This window comes from Manacus candei, unplaced genomic scaffold (assembly GCF_025592945.1).
Source record: "Manacus candei isolate 608988 ecotype Guabito, Panama unplaced genomic scaffold, ASM2559294v1 h1tg000048l, whole genome shotgun sequence".
Lineage (NCBI taxonomy): Eukaryota > Metazoa > Chordata > Aves > Passeriformes > Pipridae > Manacus > Manacus candei.
The window spans coordinates 2,326,117-2,347,874 of NW_026138096.1; the positions used below are offsets into that span (position 1 = coordinate 2,326,117).

At 39.9% G+C, this 21,758-nt stretch overlaps 1 protein-coding gene across 2 annotated transcripts; it reads right to left on the reverse strand.

Moving 5' to 3' along the window:
- Window positions 1–1,602: 1,602 nt before the first annotated feature.
- On the reverse strand, window positions 1,603–13,596 carry ZNF518B (zinc finger protein 518B). 2 transcript variants are annotated; one of them, XM_051798409.1, is made up of 3 exons: window positions 13,314–13,596; window positions 12,892–12,972; window positions 1,603–7,106 (listed from the first exon to the last, which is right to left on the reverse strand). In XM_051798409.1, exon 3 carries the CDS (start codon window positions 6,893–6,895, stop codon window positions 3,671–3,673), a length of 3,225 nt encoding a protein of 1,074 aa, XP_051654369.1. In that variant the 5' UTR covers window positions 6,896–7,106; window positions 12,892–12,972; window positions 13,314–13,596; the 3' UTR covers window positions 1,603–3,670. The 2 variants fall into 2 exon arrangements, with proteins under 2 accessions (XP_051654369.1, XP_051654370.1); XM_051798410.1 differs by lacking the exon at window positions 12,892–12,972.
- Window positions 13,597–21,758: the final 8,162 nt, after the last annotated feature.

Here is a 21,758-nt window from a genome sequence, read left to right on the forward strand (position 1 = left end):
GTTTGTACAGATGTAAACAGAACAGTTATTTAAATGTCTCAAAAATCAGATTAGCCTTTTGAGCGAGGAGCTCCCCATAATATGTAGCATTCTACAGATCTACTCCATTTTTTGATTGTTGCAATCTAGCTTTGAGGATACAGGTAAAGTGTATGTCAACGTATTAATTCACAGAGAAGTGCTGGAACCGACTCCTGGTATCCTGACAACGACGGACCAATTTGCTTATCTTGCACTTTACCTTCTACCATAAGATGGAAACCAAACTCACCCTTGCTCACCTAAATGTCATGGAAACTCCACTAAGTAGCAAAAGCTAATAAAGCATATCGCAGTCATATAAAAAAAAATATTCTTGTTTTTAAAAATACACATGAAATGCTACGTGCCAGAGCTCTCACTGTCTAACAATTTCATGTGGTGTGCGTATGTTTGCTCAACAACAAGCTGTGCTCAGCCAGCACTGAAGGCACTGAGTGTTAGCTGCTGCTCATAGGTATTGGAGCAGATTATAAAGATGGTTAAGTAATAGAATTTACATAATTATAGCTAACACTTACTCTTTAACTTGCGTAGCAGATACTTGTATTCCATCCCTGAGCCTTCAAACACTTATATAAGTAGAACAATTACGCAAACAGTCACTTTGGATTCATACTATGTGCAAATACAGAGATAAAAATCAATAGGAACAGGAGATGTGCTTCAAACTCAGCAAGAAAACATGCTCCAGTGTTTATCAAAGAACATGAGAATGTGATTTTTTTCCAGCAAAAAAATAGCGTAATACTTATTCATACAATCTGAGTTTTGGAAGCCCTAACTAAATTCCATATGTATATGAAAGGCAAACTTCAGATTTTTTTCTGCATAGCATCCATAGTCTTCCTTTCTAAGCACACTCAGAAAGTTTGGCTAGGTAATTGGAATATACAAAAAAGTAACCTCAGTTACTTTATCCTTAAGAATAGGCACAAGAATAAAAACACTCAGGCCCAAAACCACAACATTCCAACCCAATTTATGACGTAGTAGGTGGCACAAACCAGCTCTAAAAAAATTTAGGTTCTTATTTTTTTGAAACATTTTTATTTCTCGATTCTGCATCAAAATGCAAGAGAACATTCACTGTAATTATTTCTCTCAAACTGATGAACCTGTTAAACTCAAAGGAAATTACTCTGACATAACATTTTCTAATAAGAATAAAATTAACAAAACAGAAGCTGCTAAAAGTAGAGTTTAGCAGAGCTCATAAAAAGAAAAAGAAGCATGATGTAACCTGCTTTAAGAATTTCATAGCCACAATACAATTTAACTTACAAAAGACTTCCATGTTAAAAAACAAAACAAAACAAAATTCTAAATTAAGAACCATAAAACCCCCACATCTCAACAATTCAGATAGCAGGTTATGGCAGTGACATATCAAATTTTGCAGATTTTTACTCAAGTAAACAGTAAACTTGCTTACAGACGAAGACAAGCATTACTAGTATACTTAATCCACCCAGAGCTTTTAAAGTTGAGCAGCAACACCTCCCCCACCCCTCCCCAGTACAACTTTCACAAGCAATGTTTTAATTTCGCAAGTGACAACTCTTACAAAGCAAATTCAAAACTATTTATTTAGTAGCTTCTACAGAAACAAAATTAATTCAAACAGTAACCTGGACTGAAGGAGTTTGTGGGGTTTTTTATGTTAACCATTTCAGTATTTATTGTATATGATATGCCAGAATTTTAAAATGGAAACTATTCTCACTATTGAAAATGCAAAGAGCACTGTTAGGTTTGGCATCAAAGTATATGAAGTGAAAAAAAAAAAACCCTCTAGTGTACCCATCTAAAAAAATATAATTCCATTTGAATACAAAATGAGAACTGTCATTTCCTTATTATTGACAAAACAGGCAAAACGAAGTTTGTTCTGTGGAATAGGTTAGTCTGATACAAATGATACAAAAATTTTCAATGTGTACATGACAAAAAAGATCTGATTTAAAGCACCAACTGTCTGAAGGATTTTAACACTGTATTGCAAAATTATGGGAAAGCAATAAGTGGTTTTGAAAATAAACCTCAGTCAAATGTAGTTTTAAAATATTTACAATTCAATGCAGACATGACAAATACTTTATCAAAACAACGTATAATCTGCTGGAGTATATAAAAAAATATTCCCAGCTTAAACTGTTTACAAAAATGCACCAACAGTGGAAAGAGTCAGGGACTACCAGTTTTTCAAGAGAAGTCCCAGTTCAAACATAGAACACACATCCAGCATTAGAGTCAGTATTGATTTTCTTATCCCTAAAACTGTAAGAAGTTATTTTAATTGTATGTGCTTCAATATATTTCATTCTATATGATTCTAAAATTATTTAAAATTGACAAGATGAAGAGAAACATCTATAGTATTCGTCCAGAAACAGTAGACTTCAGTGTCATTCTTCCCTCTTCTTTACTAAAACTTGAAATTTGGCCCTGATTTAGAAATTTGTTTAAGAAACTGAGCAATGTTCACACTGCACTGAAGTCAGTAGGTACATGTTAGACATAATCTATAACTAGGCACATGCTTGTATGAATTTGAGGCTTACAAAAAATATATTCTAACATCTAAATTCTTAAGAATGACGAAAGATTGCACTGAAAATCTGATTCAACACTGTCAAAATAAAACTGTGCAACGTGGCTTTTCATTTTGAAAAGTCTTCATCTTCAGCAAGTTCCTCTGTAAATAAGCTCGCTAACTAGAGTTCTAACCAAATGCTGAGTTCTGTAAATATTCTATCACACACATGGTGGTAGAGGGTTTATGTTTGGCTATTACTATTTCAGAACAGCCTACAGGCCATAGAGAAGTGCTTCTTGTTCCTATCAACTCAAGCCTGATAGTATATCTGGCTTGATGATACAGACACCTGACTGCTCTGTTCTTTCACATCTACACAATACAGGCTAAGTAAAGTCTAAGTACTAAACAAAATTAAACTTATTAGTGCTATCTGACCTAGGGGGGAGTAACTGATTCCACAAGTTTTTCACTTACACCCTTGTATCTCCTCTGAAGTCAGCAGAAGTGTTTTTACTCCACTGAAACAGAGCACTTGCATTTAACTTTTACTTTTTATGGATAGTGCTTAGTTTGCCACTAAAACCTATGATATACACTTGCTGTCCACGGAGGACCAAAGGTGCTTTTCAGTATACACGTGCTCGATCTCTGACACACCATGCTGTAATAAAGCAAACTAAATCCTATTATCATGGCCAGGCTTCGCGAACGAAGATTTGGGAAATTTACAAAGATCTCACCATCTAAGACTTTAATCCACAGAGACCTAGCACAAACCAGTTACAGCACAGTATCCTAGGGTAAGTAGAAAGATGTTTGCATAGCAAATCTTTTTCAAATTTCGCCCGTGGAACAGATGAAATTGAACTCCAATACAAATTTCAAGCATGAGAGTGCAAAGCAGTGCTTAATCGTTGCTATCGGCTTCTCTCTCTCTCTCTCTCTCTCTCTCTAATTCTGCTCTCTTCTTCCACTTTGCTAACAGCAGAGATCTTTCGGCAAAATAAAGCAGTTATTTCAATCCTCCATCCCAAGCATGTTAGTGGCACTCATTAAAAACAAGAGGGGAAATCTCTGCTAGTCTCTCACTTAATGGTTTTTTGCTTGAAGAGAAAGAACATCCCAACCCTTGGTTGCCTCTATTAAGTGCCTCTGTCCGTGACTTATCCATTCTTCTTGGTCCATATATACTCTTCCACAAAACCAACACTTAAACAGACACCTAAGTGTTTCAGGTGGTGAGGTTTCCACCACCTGGTAGTTGTTTTTATGGGTCTTTTTCAGCTTCATTTTTAGCATACTCTGCTTTTTTGTTTGGTTTCCTATCTCAACATTCTGAAGAGTAAGACGCTTTCGGTAACGTTTGACACCAAGACAACTACTTGTCCTTTCTGACAGAACTACTTTCAGGACTTGACCTTTATACTTGTTGATAGTCTTCATGACATTAATTATCTCTGGTGAATCAACATCAGGATGGTTTAGTACCACAACTGGCTGGTTACGACGAGGGCATTTTATCAACTGATTCATTTTCAGAGGGACAAGCCGAAGACGTCTTGCTGTCAACAGGTACATGTCAGAACTTGGAGTGGTTTCCAACTGAGTTCTTGTTTTCCTCTTAGGAAGTTCTCTGAAGCTTGCTTGTTTTGTCTTATTTTTGGGACTTATTTGACTTTTTGAATAGGGCTTGCTTGGCTTGCTCATATCACTGCTTTTCTGAAATGGTACACCAGTTTGTTTGCTACTATTTTTAACACTTGCCTCTCGCTTCGGTCTTTGCCTGAGCGATACACTTCGGGACTCGGCATTTGGTTCACTCTGATTAGGCAAACATGGCAAATTATCACTAAGTGTCTCAGAAACACTAACAGGGACCGGGCGAGGCAGAAACATTTCACTGCAATACACAGAAGGAGCTGATGTTTCACCGCTGTTTTCTATTCCATCTGAGTTTTGACTGCTAGTAGCATTCAGCACTCTCAGCATTGTCCCTTTGGGGATAAATACAGGAGTAGCAACATGGGAATTTTTAGTCACCCTGTTTTTAGATGTTCTTGCAAATGTAAATAGCCGATCTTCACTGTGTTCTTTGCTACTAATCACACTGTTTCCACCATGCTCTTGAGTTACAGGTTGTTCCACTTCAGTAGCACACACAGCTCTCTCACAACTTGCTGAACTTTCTTGAGGCAAAAGCACCTTCTTACGAGAAGCTTGACATCTCAAAGGCAGGGATTTCATGTTAGATTCAGACATGAGCTGAGCAATCTTTCTACACAGCAATGTTGCTGACTTCTTACTGCGTGTTTTGTCAACCCATCTGACATCCTCTGGAACGTTTTCAGCCCCAGAGCTAAGGGAAAATACAGATGAAATAACAGGTCCTTCAGAAGTACTGCCTTTATTTTTCATCTTCTGTAGTCCTAGTGATTCCAGAAGACGACTGTTCTTTTGACTTACGGTTTCAGCTCTCTTTACTTTGCTAAAGCCAAAAGTTATATCCTCAAAAGGTGGAGTTTTAGTGATGTGAAATTTTTTTCCTGCCTCAGAAGATGTAACACATTTTTTATCAAAACCCATACCAGCTAAATGTGCTTCTGTAGAGCTGACTGGCAGACTCTTACATTCTTTGTCATCCCTTTTCACAGGCAATGAATACTTTTCTTTTAGGACTGCAGGATAATTTCTGCTCTCCTGAGCAGCCTCTAATGAAATGTTCTTGGAACCTTTATCTTCAGAAATAGAAGCATATTTTCGCAGGTGTACATCCTCAGCTTCTTCATAATGATACAAATCACAATGGAAATTACTTTTTCCATCTACTTCCCACCTTGAGGACTTAAGATCACTTTTTTTTTCAGTACTGTTCATTACCAGAGGAGAACAAAGTTTTATAACACCTGAATGGACATCAACACCTTTCACCAAATGAAAGCATAATTTTGATGCATCTTCTCTCTGTATAGATACAGAGCTACAGGTTGAGAGTTGAGAATCAGAAGAACAAAGAGATTCAGAATTCTTGTCATACGTACTATCCAAATTAAGCTGGTTACTAACACTGGATGATTTGTCTACATTCACTTCCATGGTTAGTAAGTCATTTTGAGACACGGATGATGGTTTTTTTCCTTCTGTAGATCGTTCTATACCTTGACTCTCAAGTTCCACTTCAGCACAGTTCACAGGTTTGTAAGTTGCTTCTTTCATAGGAATTAGTTTAAGAACCAGCTGTTGTGCTCCATTCACTATTTTAATCTCTACTATCTGAGCTAAACAGTTAGAAGGAACTACAAGTTCAGACGGCGCAATTACTGTTAAAGGCATCCCAGGCTGTAAAGGCTCTGTTTTTGGAGAATAAACCTCAACCTCCACACTTTGATTCTCACATACACTCATTTCAGATGGCTCCAACACTGTTTTGTCCCGGACTGACGCTGCATTCACACTACATTCTACATTATGAGATGAACAGACTGTTTTAGTTGCTTTACCTGGAATCTCACAAACCATATTTGAAGACAAATTCGAAAATTCATTCTGAAAAGGAATTTTATTGTATTTCTGCTTTTTACATAAAGTGCTTTGACTCGGCTTCTTTTGCTTGTGTTTTATGAGAGTATTTGACAGCCGTTTTGTGGGTGTTTCATGTACTCTTCTCGTATGTTTCACTATATAGTCATGTCTAACAGCACCATATTCACAGTATTCACACTGATATGGGAAAGTTCCAGTGTGTTTCACCAAATGTCTCTGGAATTCTCCTTTGGTGTAGGATACATAACTACAGTGGGAACAAAGAAACTTAATTTCTTCATGTTGCCCTACATGTTTCTTATACTGTAAAGGATCCTTTGTTGAAAATCTACATTTATCACAGTAGTATTTACCTGGTAGAAAATTTTTTACTTTAAATGTTTTCTGGGGTTTACTTGGGGTTTTCCTTTCATGTTCTTTAAAGTCTGCAGCATTGGCACCTGTGGGAACAAAATGGAAAGCTGGTGGTGTAATATGACTACACTTCTTGCAGATGAAATTTTTGTCTTCAGTCCACCCAATCTTCTTATGCTTCTCTATATCTTGCACTGAAATTTTCTGAACACTTCTGCATTTTAGACAGCTTATCAGTGACAATTTATTGTTCTCAGCCTCAGTTCCTTGGTAACAACAGTTTTGGTCATCCTCCCCATTTGATGGATTTGTTTTATCCTCAGAAGATTGCTTTCGGGGTGTAGTTAGGGAATTATTCCTATCATTAACTTGGCCAGGGTACAATCTTGGTAATATTTCCCTCATTTTTTTCAACTGCATTTCAGAAGACGTGACTCTGCACCAGTTTCATCAAACACAGCAGCAACAGATAAAATTTTTTCTTGGTATTAGTCTTGTATATGCTGCTTATCAATCAATCAATCATTCAGGCTGCCAATCTGCAGAATATATGCTTTGGAAGAAACATGTTCAAGCAACTGCATCTGTATTATATTCCATGTTCTTAATTTTAGTCAATCAACTTGCAGCACTAAAGAATAAAAAGCAGAAGATTAAGTCAGTTAGGATTCAGTGATCACTTAAATACAATGAACTAATAAGTGAACTATTAGCAGACCACAGCTGAATTACCCAGTGCAAGTCTACTGTTAATATACCACTGATTGTATTCTGCACATACACCATTAACTCTAAGCAAAAAATACTAAATCAAATAATCCTTTAACATTTGCTCTTATTCAAAAATTTCATAAATACATAAGTTATCTGCTATGTATCAAAACCTAAAGAGTTCGTGCTACTTCCCCCATGTCAAGAAAAATTGTACATTTAAGAAACATTTTTAGAAACCTAATAAGAGAGATACTTGGCAGCAGAACTGAGCAGCAGAGTTTGACTTCAGTTCATGTACAGCCCTTGATTCAGGACAAGATATTATGAAACAGTGCAAGTGCCACTCATTTGTGAATCCCATCAGGGAAACACAACATGGTTACAACGGTTACTAGAAACACAGAACTATTTGTTTGTTTTTAAATATAAGGATTTTTAAGCTAGCACAGAAATTCCTGACATATAGAAGGAAGTTCTTTTCTAATCAGTGCCAATGTTTCAGATCGAAACAGTCTTCAATGCCAATTCATAAGAAGATATGATTCATGATTCACATGTTCTCAAAGTAATGAAGTCAAAACAATCTGTGGCTGCAAAATTAATTACTTTCTCTTCTACTAATATCACAGTGTAATCACTTCTATATATGTGGACAAGCATATAAATAATTCATTGCATCCTGATAATACAGAATGTCAATGAAGCAAAATAGACAATGCAACATAAGGCAGAAGGAGAACAGCAATATCGCCGTAAACCACCACATGAACATGTGCAGTATATTTGGCCCCACAAGTTCCAGCACTCTGACTGTCTCTTTACTACATTTAACAGAAACAAGATCTCAGCCTTTAAGTTTTTGGCAAGACTATGAGACCACTGTTATTTGGAAAATAAACAACTAAATCAGGCTTTTGAGACATATATAAAATAAAATCCAAAGCTAACACCAACAAATAAAATCTACTCAACATCTTTCTTATTCTAACAGTTAATTACAGACATGGCATTGCGCAGACCTGCATTCACAAATAATCTATTTCATGAGGTTAATTCTAGATGCCTTTTCAATACATCCAACAGAAGGCTTTTGCTTCTGCTTCCTCACCAAGTCTATCTACAGAGATCAAGACCTGATTTAGACTCCAAAAGCACAGTGTTGAGATCACTTAAGTAGCTTCCCATGACAATAATTCTACGTTAATGAAGAAATTACCCTATGGTACTGAAAAGACATTGAGGTACTGGAGCATGTCCAGAGAAGGGCAACAAAGCTAGTGGAGGGTCTGGAGCACAAGTCTTATGAGGAGTGGCTGAGGGAACTGGGGGTGTTTAGCCTGGAGAAAAGGAGGTTCAGGAGAAAAGGTTGGTTTGGCAGTGCTGAGTTAATGGTTGAACTCTTGGAGGTCTGTTCCAGCCTAAATGATCCTGTGATCTCCCCAATGGCTTGATAGAAGCCAGCATCTCATTCAAACAGCTTTACCCACATTTTATGTGCTCTCAGCCCAGAGAGCAACTGTATCCTGGGCTGCATCAGAAGCAGCGTGGCCAGCAGGTTGAGGGAGGTGATTATGCCCCTCTACTCTGCTCTTGTGAGACCCCACCCGGAGTACTGTCTAGATGTGGGACCCTCAACACAACAAAGATGTGGGCCTTTTAGTGGTTCTCCTCTGGAATCGTTCCAAGTTGATCACAGGGCAGGAACACCTCTCCTATGAAGGCAGGCTGAGAGCTGGAGAAGAGAAGGCTTTGGGGAGTCCTTATAGTCCCTTCCAGTACCTGAAGCAGGCTCTCAAGAAGGCTGGAGAGGGACTTTTCACAAGGGTATGTAGTGACAGGACAAGGGGGAATGGCCTCAAGCTGAAGGAGGGTAGATTTAGATCAGATATTAAGAAGAAAATCTTTACTGTGACAGGTTGCCCACAGAAGTTGTGGATGCCCCATCCCTCGAGGTGTTTGTGGCCACACTGGATGCAGCCCTGAGTAACCTGGTCTAGTGGAAGGTGCCCCTACCCACAGCAGGGGGGTTGGAACTAGATGATCTTTAATGTCCCTTCCAACCCAAACCATCCAGTGATTCTATATTTCTGTGCTTTACGTAAGGAAGTGAAAACAACTAGGTTTGTCAGGGTTTAACCCCAAAACCAAGCTTTTATTCAGACCTGTGAAAAATACCATGTTGCTAGAATCCAGGCTTCAAGTGTTGGTGTGTGACTGACTTCCATGTGCAGTGGGTTGATCCTAGCCAGCAGCCAAGCAGCCACACAACCTCCTGAGCAGGAAGAAGAGTGAAGTAGCGAAAAAGTACAAGAAAGTTTATGGGTCAGGACAAAGGCAGCTGAATAGAAGGAAAGAGTCAGGGAAGTGACATAAGGGAAATCACTCACCACCTTCCACAAGCAGACAAATGCCCAGCCAGTCTCCAAGCAGCAGCCACACTGGAAGGCAACTCCACTCTCCCCTTCTTTTACTTCCAGTTTTCCTGGCTAAGCATGATGTTATGTGACATGGACTATCCTCCTGACCAGTTCTAATCAGCTGTCCCAGCTGTGTGCCCTCTCAGTCTATTGCCCACCCCATGCCTATTCACTGCAGCAAAGGCAGAGAGAGGGGGAAAAGAAAACCTCGATACTGTGCAAACACTGTTCAGCAACAACCAAGACACTGGTGTGTTATCAACATTGTTTTAGCCACAGATCCAAAACACATCACTGTACAGGCTGCTTTTTAACTCCATCCCAGCCAGATCTAGTACAAGGTGAAAAAGAAGTGAATAATGAGTTGATGACAAAGTAATATCTCTGCTGTCTTCCTAGCTAGTAATTCACCACGTACCCTGAACACTGAACAATTAATAAGAAAAGTTTTGATACAAATAGGTCCAATTTATCATTATTTTAAATAAAACAAGGCCAAAATTAGATTGTAATTTCATGTTTATATTTAAAAAAAAAATTTGCTTTTTCTGGTTACTTCAAAAAACTGAGATCATCAATGTACAAAGCAAAGAGAACATTACATACACTCCATATCACTGGGGGAGGGCAGGAGAGGGAGGAATTCCCCTTAAGACTTGTTTTGGTGTTTAAAGGGTTGGCAGAAACACATTTCAGAAAATTTAAAGACAGATACTTGATTCTTCATGTGCAGCTCACACGGACCGATCCAAAGACATCATAAAAGGAAGACCTGAAAGTCTACAAGGAGTGAATGGCGAACAGAGGAACAGGATGGATGAAGAATGGAGTAAGAGACACTAAGAGGGTTAAAATCAGTTCCAGTCATTATCTTTACAGTAATGGATTCAGAAAAAAATGTAAAAATACTCAGAAATACAATAAAGTACTCGAATTAGGAGAAATTAAAAAAAAAATCTAGAGGCCCTAGTTTGTTTTGTTTTTTTTTAAAAAGGGAAAAAAAAGAAGTAAAAATTTAGAGGCACATGGAAAAAGGACAGCAGAAGAAAGATAAACTGAACTTCCTCATTCACTCCTTCTACCAAACACCTGAAATTCAGTGACATTAAAAACTCAGGCATTCAATGAAAAGAAGTATTCCCACCTTTCACACAATGCTAGCATATCTTGAACTGTGCTGCTCAACACACAGAGATTAACAGATCCACAGGAGTCAAAAGGTATTCCAAACTGTGGATATAACATGTATGTAATGGTTCAAAAGATCCATTAAAACAAAGGAAAATAGGATGAAACATCCTGTGCAGCCTGACTATGCCAAATTCATCCAGTAGAAGGGTTTTTCCCCTGCAGAAGATTACGAACTACTGATGTGGACCTGTCAGACAGGAAATTTCTATTTACTTCAAATACATTAACACTTTGTTCATCATTTCAAAGAAAAACATTTATATTGCAGGGGTTTAGTTCCCTTTAGCTCAAACTGTGTGCTGCTATCAATGAAAAGGGTGTGATGAACAGCATTTATCCTATGTGATCAAGCAAATGAGCCCTTACTTCAGCAAAGCACACACCTCTCACATACTAAGTTCACAGGCTGCAGCCAACAACCAAGGTGTGCTTTGGTAGTGAAAAGCCCATATAAGCTATGCCTAGGAGAAAGAAGTTTAAGCAAAACTGGAAGACATGTATGCATGCATCTCGTGTGCATGACTGTATCAAGAGGATGCAGTGTGTAAAATTTGAGTCCCCGTGAAAAATTTAAATCTCTGTGCTTGCTTAAAACTACCTTCTCTATATTTTGCAATTATAAATGCATACACACCGTTTAACATCAACTGACTATCTCTGTTAAGCAATTAACTGTTCTACTGACCCAACTACAAAGCTGCCAATTATCAGTCACTAATTTTAGGCCTAATGACTGGGAGAGATACAAAGTGTTTCACTCAAGTATTGCATATTGTATTAATTAATATAATTCATTTTGTGTTAAAACAAACTATTCAAATACACCACATAAATTTTGTCTACAATTATTCCTTCTTAAAAAGACATTTTGTTTCACAGTAACAGCTAATCACAGTCATAACAGTTTTTGGTTTGTATCTGAAATTCACGTGAAGATTTTCAATCAAAATTAATGAAGAATGACAATGCAGAGAATTAAGAACAGCAAAGACCATGCATCAAGTTTTTAGAGCTCATTTTTATTATAAAATATACAGTTCTTTCACTCTACAGAAAAAAATCGATTACATTTAAAATTTTTACTACCTATAAAGTCATGCAAAACATTGATTAAAACACTATTTTTCAAAAGCATAAGTGAAAAAAATGTCCAATCTACTGACGTTCATTGGCATTGTACGAAGGCAAGTACATATATGCACTATGCAGTATTCTACTGAAATGGAGGTCTGCTTCCCTGTGGCTCTAGGACCTAGGCCTAGCTTTATTCATATCTGAAAGCTACCCACTTCTATTATATCATTCAACAGCTTGGTGGTCTTCCTGCAATAAGCTTAACAAGGCATTCCCAAACAACCACCGTATCAAAAGCAATAGTCTAGGGTGTGCTCAGAAATGTTTATACAGTTGTTTATCATTACATCTATGACCAACTTTTTAAATCTATGCTGCTCATTTCATCATTTCACACAATTCACGACCATTTTGAGACTCTTTCTGTATATCCAGAGCATACTGACTAGTATGTAGCACTGCTTTTCTCTAAGCTCTAAGGCCTGTAAGCAATACAGCAAGGAAGTATGGCACTGAAGAAAATGGGAGTGGAGGGGGAAGAGTGTCATTAAAAGCACATATCCCTCCGTGCCCAGTTCTCAAAGCACTCATGCAGATGTTAAAACTAATTTCTACAGATTTCATTCCTGCTAAGATTAGCCACATCCTAGCATGTGCAAGAAAAGGGCCTTGACTGCAACCACCTACTGCAGTAACAATGCACAACAGACTGCTAGAAAAATCCTGTAAAACACCATTGGTTTTTCTAATCATAAAATAGACTTTTTTAATTAAATATACATTGTAGGACACCTTGGCTACATCTATGATAACACTGTATCATCTATTTAAAAGAAAAGGTAATTCAGACGTACAAAATGTTTAAGTGTCCAATGTAATACTTCTGAATGATAGATTCTCTTGCAACAAAACTCAATGTGGGATTTAATTAAGCGACTCTTACGCCCAAATATTCAAAAGAACCTCATTTGCACACAACACAGAGGATGTTCTATTTTGCTCAGGAATACAATTACTAACCCGAGAGCTCCTTTTCTTCGGGAAGATGACCAAGACGACAAACCTGGACAACAGCCTTAGTCCAGACGAGTCCAAAGCGGCCTGATGGCGTCCACGAGACAAAAAAAACCATCAAGAAAAAAAAATCTCCTTGTCTTGGGCATCCAGCCCACCCACGCATCAGTGCTGCCGCCTCTCCAGAGGCCTCGCTTTCTCCTTCCCTCGCTCGCTCGCTGCCCGTGTCCCGGGGCCGAGCCGGGCGCTGCGGTGCGGGCGGTGCGGGCGGTGCGGCCCCTCCGCGGGCCGCGCAAACCTCCGCCCTCAGCGCCCCCGCAGCGCCGCCGCCGGCCCGCAGGGGGCAGCACCGCCGGCACCGCGCTGCGAGCGGGCAGGGCGGCGGCGGCGGCGGCGGGAGCCGCTGGCCCGGGGCAGGGGCGCCTTACCTGGCTCGGGAGAGGGCGAGGAGTAAAAAGAAAGCGCTGTCACCCTCAGGGCAGACCCCGCCAGCCGCCGCCGCCGCTCCGCTCGTCTCCGGCCACACGCGAGCAGCGCAGCGCCGCCCCGCGTCCTGCGCGGGTGCCGCCCCGCCCTGCGGCACTTACCCCGGGAGGGCGGGCGCGCTGGCGAGCCCCCCGCCACAGCCCCGGCCCCGCGCGGCCCCCGCCCACCGCCGCGGCGGAACTGACCTCACGGGCGCCCCGCCCGCCGCCGGGCACCGCGGGTAGAGCTCTACTGAGAGCCGCGGGGTTCTGTCGGGAACCCAGCGCGGAGCTCCGCCGAGAACCAGGGACCGCCCTGGGCACCCGCACCCGGTCACTTCAGGGGACAAAAACAGAAAAGGGAAAGCTAACCTTATCAGTGAGGGAAGTCTGGGGAAAAAGAATCCTCTCAACTATGAATTTTTTAGTTCCAAAATGTGATGTCGCCCTCAGAGTATGTTCCATCTTTTGATTAGCAGTGTAAGAAAACCTCAGGATTAAAGGGTGGGCTCAGTTCAGCGCACACTGTGTCTCACCTAAAAAATCCACTGCGCAGGCTCGAAGGGTAAAGACCTTTCCCAAATCTTCGTTCGCGAAGACTGGCCATACTGTAAGAAAACATTCTTAATGGAGGAGTTTGGAACACTAGTTTACTGAAGATTTTTAAACACGTGAAGAAGGTCTTCGGGCTGATAGAGCCTGTTGGGATTTCTAGAAGGCTTTTGACAAAGACTGTCAAAGCAACTAAGCAGTAATGGCATGAGACCAAATATCTTCGCAAGAATAGCTGGATAAAGGTGGAACACAGGGAGCAGAAGTGAATGTGTGATCCTCGTAGCGTAGATACAATGGGTGTGCTGCTATATCAGTCTCTGCTTGGACGTGCTCAATGTACAAGTGACTTGGAAAAGGAGCTGGGCACTCGAGTGACAGCTTTCTGATGGTACCGAGCTACTCAGGGACTTAAGGACAGAAGCCCACTAAAGATTTGCAGAAGGACATGCAACTGAATAACTAGGAAGTAAAATGGTGGTTAGATTTTCGGATAGCTAAAAGTGATGCACAGTGAAGAAAAACATCATAACTTCAAATATAAAATTATGAACTCTAAGCTGACTAGTACTGTGCAGGAGTAAAATCACAAAAAGTTTCTGTTAAAATCTCACCTCGGTGTTTAATAGAGTTCATAAAATCAAGCTGTATGCTGAGATTTGAAAAAGAACAGAGAACAAAGCAGCCTTATGCTGCTGTGTAAATTCATGATTTACACATCTTGAAAGCTCTTTGGGTTTCTAAGTTCCCTCAGTTCAGGAAAGACAGAATAGTAGTGGAAAAGGTTCAATGAAAGGTAAAAAGGATGATCAAAGGTACTTTGCTCTTAACTTTCACATAAGGAACAATTAAGTAAGCTTCTGTCTGGAAAAAAAACATGACTATTGATATAACAAAGGGCTAAAAACCATGAGTGTACATTGTAATGTGAGCAGTTACATCTGGGAATTGTGTATGTGGATGTCATGAAAGATATCAGGGAAAATTTGTACTTACTGACTAGTGACAGCTATTCTGCAAAGGTGATTATGTAGTGTTATGAAAATTTACTTCCCTAACTATTGTATCAATCAGTCTTCATAATATGAAAGTGTATTCACTTTGTCACTATGAATTAGTTCACAGTATACAGTGCAACAGAATGAGATAGTGGAGTTTTAGTGGAGTCTTTGGTATTGTTCTTACTCAAGTAAAACAAGCTAAAGGACAGCCCAGCCCTGGAAATAAGGGCTTTGCTTCTTGGAAGCATAGAACTGTTCACAAAGGATGAAGGACACTCATAGACAACTCAGATAAAGCCAGCATCCTAGCCCCTCTACTATGTCTTTGAAACCCTTCCACTGTTATCTGGCAAAACTGACCCCAGGAACATCTGGATCAATAGACAAGCAGCAAGAATCCTGCAGAAATATGGTTGCTTGGCACAGTTTTGCTATGATTAGAAATCAGTCTTGTGGGTCTTAGTAATTAGTCAAATCATGTTGTAGCCGAGTGGTTGAAGATTATAAGAACCCTGTGTAAAACCACTCAGGGGGACCCAGTTTGGCTGGGATACCTCAGGCACATGAATAAATATTTGCACTTGTAATTCTATACTCTGTTTCCTGGCCTCTCTTGGTCAGCACCAACTGATGCAATTTTCTTAACACACTTAGCAGTTCCGATTTTTTTCAGTAGATCTGTTTTTTTCAAAACCAGAAAAATTAGAAACATTCCTAAAATACAGCGTTATAATCTTTAACACAAATAATAATTCAAGAAATAGTTCGCTATTTTTTTATCTCATCTATCTGTATCTGAAAAGATTCAGTGTGCAATAAATATACTTCATATCAGTAAAATGGAATCGGTTATCTGATACTCAACACTGATTAAGCACTTTTACCTCTCTTTCTTAGATATACATAGCTAGCTTGCTCTGAGGTTAGAACTGCAATTTCCTGTAACAAATGCAAATGTATTATTCAGTGTTTAAATAAGGCCAGACTAAACAGTGTCATACAGAAGAGGCTTTATTCTGAAAAGCTTGAGAGACAATTTACATCTTTCTCAGTGTTTTTCAGCTACATAAGTTGAGTCCCTCCTCTGCATTTTGTAAGCTTGCATTCAAACCTACTCCATTTCTTTTCCCTGTCACATGAAGGCTCTCTTCCCAAGGACGAGTCAGACCCGATCAGATCATAGTGCCTCTTTCTCACTTGGGCTCCAGCCCTGAACCTATTTAGAACACCAGACAAGGAATAATTTCCTCTGCAGTTTCCACCTTATCAGTCTCCTTTGGTTTGCCATTTGTAAGTCGTCTTTGGTGACCTCTAAATTCCCAGCTCTTGCCCGGTCCTTTGTTCCTTCTCAGTTTGTCCTCTGACTCACCCACCCCGAAAGTGCTTGTTAGGCATTTGTGAGCATCCCTGCCGAGGGCCCTAAAGGGAGGATTATCATTTAGTAGTGCTAAGGGTTGTTACCCAAGTAGGAAACGCTGATAGTAATGCTACTAATTGGCAAACAGAAGGACGTCCAAGCAAGTAGCCTCTTTTACTTCCTGCATCCTTTGCAGCATTGCTGTGCCATGAAGCTGATCCTGTCACATGCTGTAGAACACCCTCATACCAGGACTGCACCGTGACTCCTCTGCTGCCACCACTTGTCCTGCTGCCAGCCTGCATTTCTTTCTACCCTCTAACAAGATTATCTGACATGAAAAGTTGATTGTTGCTTGTGGATCCATGAGAACCACAGGTAGAAAGAATCACAGAATCACAAAATGGGCAAAACTGGGAGGGACAACAGTGGGTCATCTGGTCCAATCTCCCTGCTCAAGTAGGGTCATCCTAGAGCACATTGCACAGAACTGTATCCAGATGGTTCTTGAATATGTCAAACAAGGGAGACTCCACAACCTCTCCGGGCAAGCTGTTCCAGTGCACAATCACCTGTACAGAAAAGAAGTTCTTCCTCATATTCAGGTGGAACTTGCTATGCCTCAGTTTCTGCCCATTGCCTCTTGTCCTATTGCTTGGCACCACTGAGGAGAGCCTGGCTCTGTCCTCTTGACACCCTCACTTCAGACATTGATGAGCTCTCCTCTCAGTCACCTCCTTTTGGGGCTGAACAAGCCCAGCTCCTTCTGCTTTGAATCTCAACTGCAAAACTATGAAATAGCTATGTTTGGAGAAGGTTCATGACAAAAGAGAATGAAGAGGGTGAGTAAGTGAACTACAAGATAAATCACACGCTCTAGGTGCTTCTCTTTGAACAGTTTTGCTTTGCATGTTACTATAATCACAAGTCTTCCCTCCCCCCCCCAAAAAAAAAAAGTAAAAAGGCAATGCCCTGGAAAACCTAAAAAAAAAAAAAAAAAAGAAAGAAAGAAAAATAAACCAAACCAAAAAAAAAAAAAAAAAAAAACCCTCAGCAGTGATAACCCAAGCTGAAAATGAAGAAAGGCATTTTTTGGAGACAAACAGAATTTTTCTCTTGGCTATTGCAATAGCTGCAGTACCTTCACATAACAGCTTCTCCTATCCCTTTTCAGGACACTATCATAAAACCTTAGTCATGTGGATATGTTTTTTCACTCTATAGGCTGCAATAATGCAATAGCACAATCTGTTGAACTCAGGGAATGCACTTTGTAGATCTGAACTGTGTTAGAGTGGAACATTTTGGCGGGGGGAAAATATACTACTTTTTAAGCCTTCAGAGCACTAAGAAAAGAGAAATGCAGTCTTCGTTTTCCAAAATGTGCAAGCACAAACTGCACACAATGACAATAGTCAGGATCTAGTGCAGCAGCAGCAGAAGTTTTAATTCTGAGTTCCCCAGCCCCACATATTGCAGTGTTGGACACTGAAACTGAAAGAACTGGCTTAGTTGTTGCTTTGTGTTTCTGCAGCTGATATTAACGCTCTATGATGCTCTGCCTCTTCAAGTGGCCAAGCAAAGTGCACGCATTATATGAGCATTAGGGAGGTTTCCTTAGATACACTTTGCTGCTAATCGCCATATCTCTCCCTCCTGCTAATTTCTTTGATTGTCAGGGCAGTAGGACCCTTAAGAAGAGTCAAGAGGGTAATTTTACATTATGATGTTCGTTTCTGCCTCCGTGTTTTGGAAAGCGCTGCTGCGGCCCCGAGCGCCCCACTCGCGGAGCTCTGCTGCGCTCTGGCGGCCGCCCGGGCGCAGCGCTGCCACACCGCGAACGCGCCCGCGGGAGAGGCTGTCTCGTCTTCGCTTTAAGCAAATTGACACTTCGAGTCCTGAGGAGGAAAAAAAAATACAAGTCTCTCGCGGTTTTTTTTCTTTCCTCTCTTGCCCCGACATTTCTGATATTCCCACCTACTTCCCCGTTTGTCGGTGACCTCACCGCCTCACAGATAGTGTCTCTTCTCCACCCCAAAGGGCACACAGACAAAGCCTCGCCCCTCTGTTCTGAGCTACGTGGCAGTGCCATATGCTGCCTCTCGCCAAACAAAACACATTTTGCTAGATGCTAGAAAGCAACGCAGTACGGCTGCGGGTTGGATTAATTTAGTTGCTCTTCCAGCAAGTAAACTGGTTTTAGATTCTTACAGGCAACACTCTCACTTAGAACTCAGCTCATTTGTCAATTTTTTTTATTTGGAAAATAGATTTAAGCATAAGGGTGAAGGCTGCGGGCTGTGTGATCACATAAGCCTTGATCCTTTGGGAAACCAGGTTAACAGCTGAAAGTCAAGGCGAAGAAGAGAGAAGCCAGTTGAGAGTGTGGTCAGGGCAGAAACTGGAACGAGGTTCTGAGCTACCAGAGGCTGGAACTTCTGCAACAGCTTCTCAATCATTATTTGGGGTGAGCAGTCATTAATTTCGGGAGTGACTTGGGCGCATTTTTGAAGGGTAGCACACAATGATTACCTGCAAGAAAGAGACCAAAGGAGAGCTAGAGACACTTCTAGCTCTGTGTTCCCTGCTGGTGGATGAGCTGAGAAAAGCCTCCGGGGGAAGGGCCGGGAACTGCGGCTGTCAGCCAGCACATCTCCACTGGCAGCACCCAGGAAGGAAGACAACGGGCGGTGGCAAGGATTCCAGTGCACACTACAGCTTTCCAGAAGAGAATGGGGAGGAAATACGAAGTAATTGAAAGCAAAAATCAGTAGTAGATCAATTAGATTAAAAACGCACGCAGTTGTAAGTCACCAGTTCTCTCCCACCCCTTATTTTTGTGGCTTTTAGCTATTCCTTAAAAAACATTTGAAACCACCTAAGGATAGAATAACAGTCTTAGTCAAGCACTAAAAAGTGTTCATGGTGAAGGTGTGTCCTGTAAACCAATACAGTAGGAGAAATCTGAAATAGTCTTGTATTTTACACAGTAATTAGAAAACTGCTTAGCTAAATACCATTAACACATCTTACTCTTCAGGCCTTTCATACACAGTCTGCAGGTGCTCTAGAACACAAATTAGATAGTGTATTTTGAGTGCTATGAATACTCTGCTTGATATCTGTTTCACTTTTAAATATATATATATGCAGTAACACAATCCATTACTACTGTATGGTGGTATAATTTGTCAAAAACAAACCTTGCAGTAATTTTTTGTTTTGACTCCTCACAAACACCCAGTGCTTTCCTAGGAACCACTACCATCAACACTGGCTCCCCAGGCTTAATTCCTCTATTTCAGATTCTCTAAAGGAGTGTTCATATGAGGAAAAAAAACCTATCTAGGAGAAATAGGAGAGCTTTAGGACACAGTGATGAACAAACATGATGACAAAATCAGTGTGGGTGTTCTCGTATCTGTGATACCAAAATTATGTATCTTTTTCTTTAGAAATAGTTTCATGTTTTTGTGAAAGCATATTTGCCCTACTGCAGTAGCCTCATTCCCCTAACTTAATCAAAATTTCAAATCCCTGTTAAATCTGTACATAATTAAACCCTGATAAAGCTATAGAGGTCTTAAATGGCATTCCCTTATTTAAAATAATTTTACTGTGTGACTTTTTCTAAAAGGATCCAGTTCAATATTGAAGAAAATACTCAAGAATAATGTAAATCCAGACTGCTCAGTGTGTGCCTTTTTCTTTAGAATAATGAGGAAAGGCCAAAGAGGAGTTTGGGGCCATTTTTGTTTTGTTTTCCTCCAATAGCTTAGAAGTTCAAGTCATTGTTATCATTTGTGTTTTCACTTTTGTATCTGTGGATTTTAATTCCTGAAGAAGTAAAGGTGAAAAATCAGTAGAAGGAAATGTTTTTAATAATTTTCAAGGTTCTAGAATTACTAAATATGTGTTTCAGTCAAGCCTGAGAACAGCATTTTCTTTCTCCTGCACAACATCCCAAAGCACTGGAGCTGCTCTGTCAGCACAGAGCACTGAGAATGGCACGAGACAGGGCTGTGCTTTATGAAATATGAGCCTTTCAATACAACCTTGAGAAATGATGCAGTATCAAAACTGCTTGCATCAAAATCACATTTAAGGGGCACCTTTTAATTTCTCATTTTAGAAAGGATTAGAAGATTAAAAGTTTATACAGCTTCTTGTTTAATTTTTTCCTGAACCTGTAGATGCTGTAAAGTGTCTCTGACATCTGATAGTTAAGGGTGCCAACACTGCACCCAAACTATTTAAAAGAAAAGAGGGTAGTTTTTAGGACAGTCTTCCAGCAAGCCTACTGCTATAGAAGTTATTGCCAGCTTCTCATTTGATGCAAAAGAACCTGAATTTTAGAAAATGCTGCAGAGTCACAAATTTTCTGTATGGTTTTTAAGTTTCCTGCTGCTATGGCAACTTTAGTAATAAATGCACTTTAAATACCCCTTTGATGAGTCACAAGTATCTATTGAACTCTGTGGTGAACTACCATTTCATTTTGAATCAAAGAGTCTCATTGCTCTTCTAGTAGTAGTAATTCACTCTCTTCAATCTAATAGTAAGGAACAAAGAGATAATGTTTCATATTTGTACAATCACAAAAGAAATCTTACCAAATTCCTTGATCTTCTGACATAATCATAGTGAGAGGAAACAGTGCATCACATTACCAAGCAACTGCAAAATAGAGCTTCAAAGGTCTTGGGTGCTCAAATATCTGAACAACAACTTTATAAACATCAGATACAACACACTGAATACTATAAATTCCAGGTTATCATCTCTACTGTTTACCAGAAATTAGAACTGATAAATACTGTGACACTTGCTCCCTATACATTACAACTGCAGATATTTTTATTTTAAATGTGCCCAGGAGAGTGATAAACAATAAATTACTTGAGATGAGGCAAAAAAGTAAGATTTTTAGTCTAACCACTTCTAACCCCACATATGTAAAGTTACTCTCTTCCCTTTGGAGTTTTACACAACTTTAGTTCTACAGAAAATCTCTTGCTGTGCAAGAGCTTGGATAAGTAATTGGGGAAGTCTCTTAGGCTTTTACTTTTAGCTGCCTAGGTCTAGTTTGATGGCATCACTCTGGGCAGCTGAGAGAACAATTCAGATTGGGAGGATAACTGTGCTGACAGAGCATTAGATACCTGAGGACTCCTGTTTTAGGACTGATACACTTCATTTCTTTTGCAGCTTTTACAAGCTACGTTGGAAGGAAATAGATATAAACAATTCATGGTGTGGAAAGACCTAGATATATATGTATTCTGAAGTGTATTATTCTTTTAATGTATGTTTAGTCTTGCAATCATCACTGAAAAAAAATGTGCACAGTTGTAGAAAGGATTTCTAGTTTTAAATAAAACTCAGTTAAATTAGTTTGAACAGATAATGGATTCAGGTAATCTTTTGAACACACCTCATGAGAATACTTGGCTTTTTGAAGTCAATTTAATGTCTCAACAGACATCCTTAGTGATATTT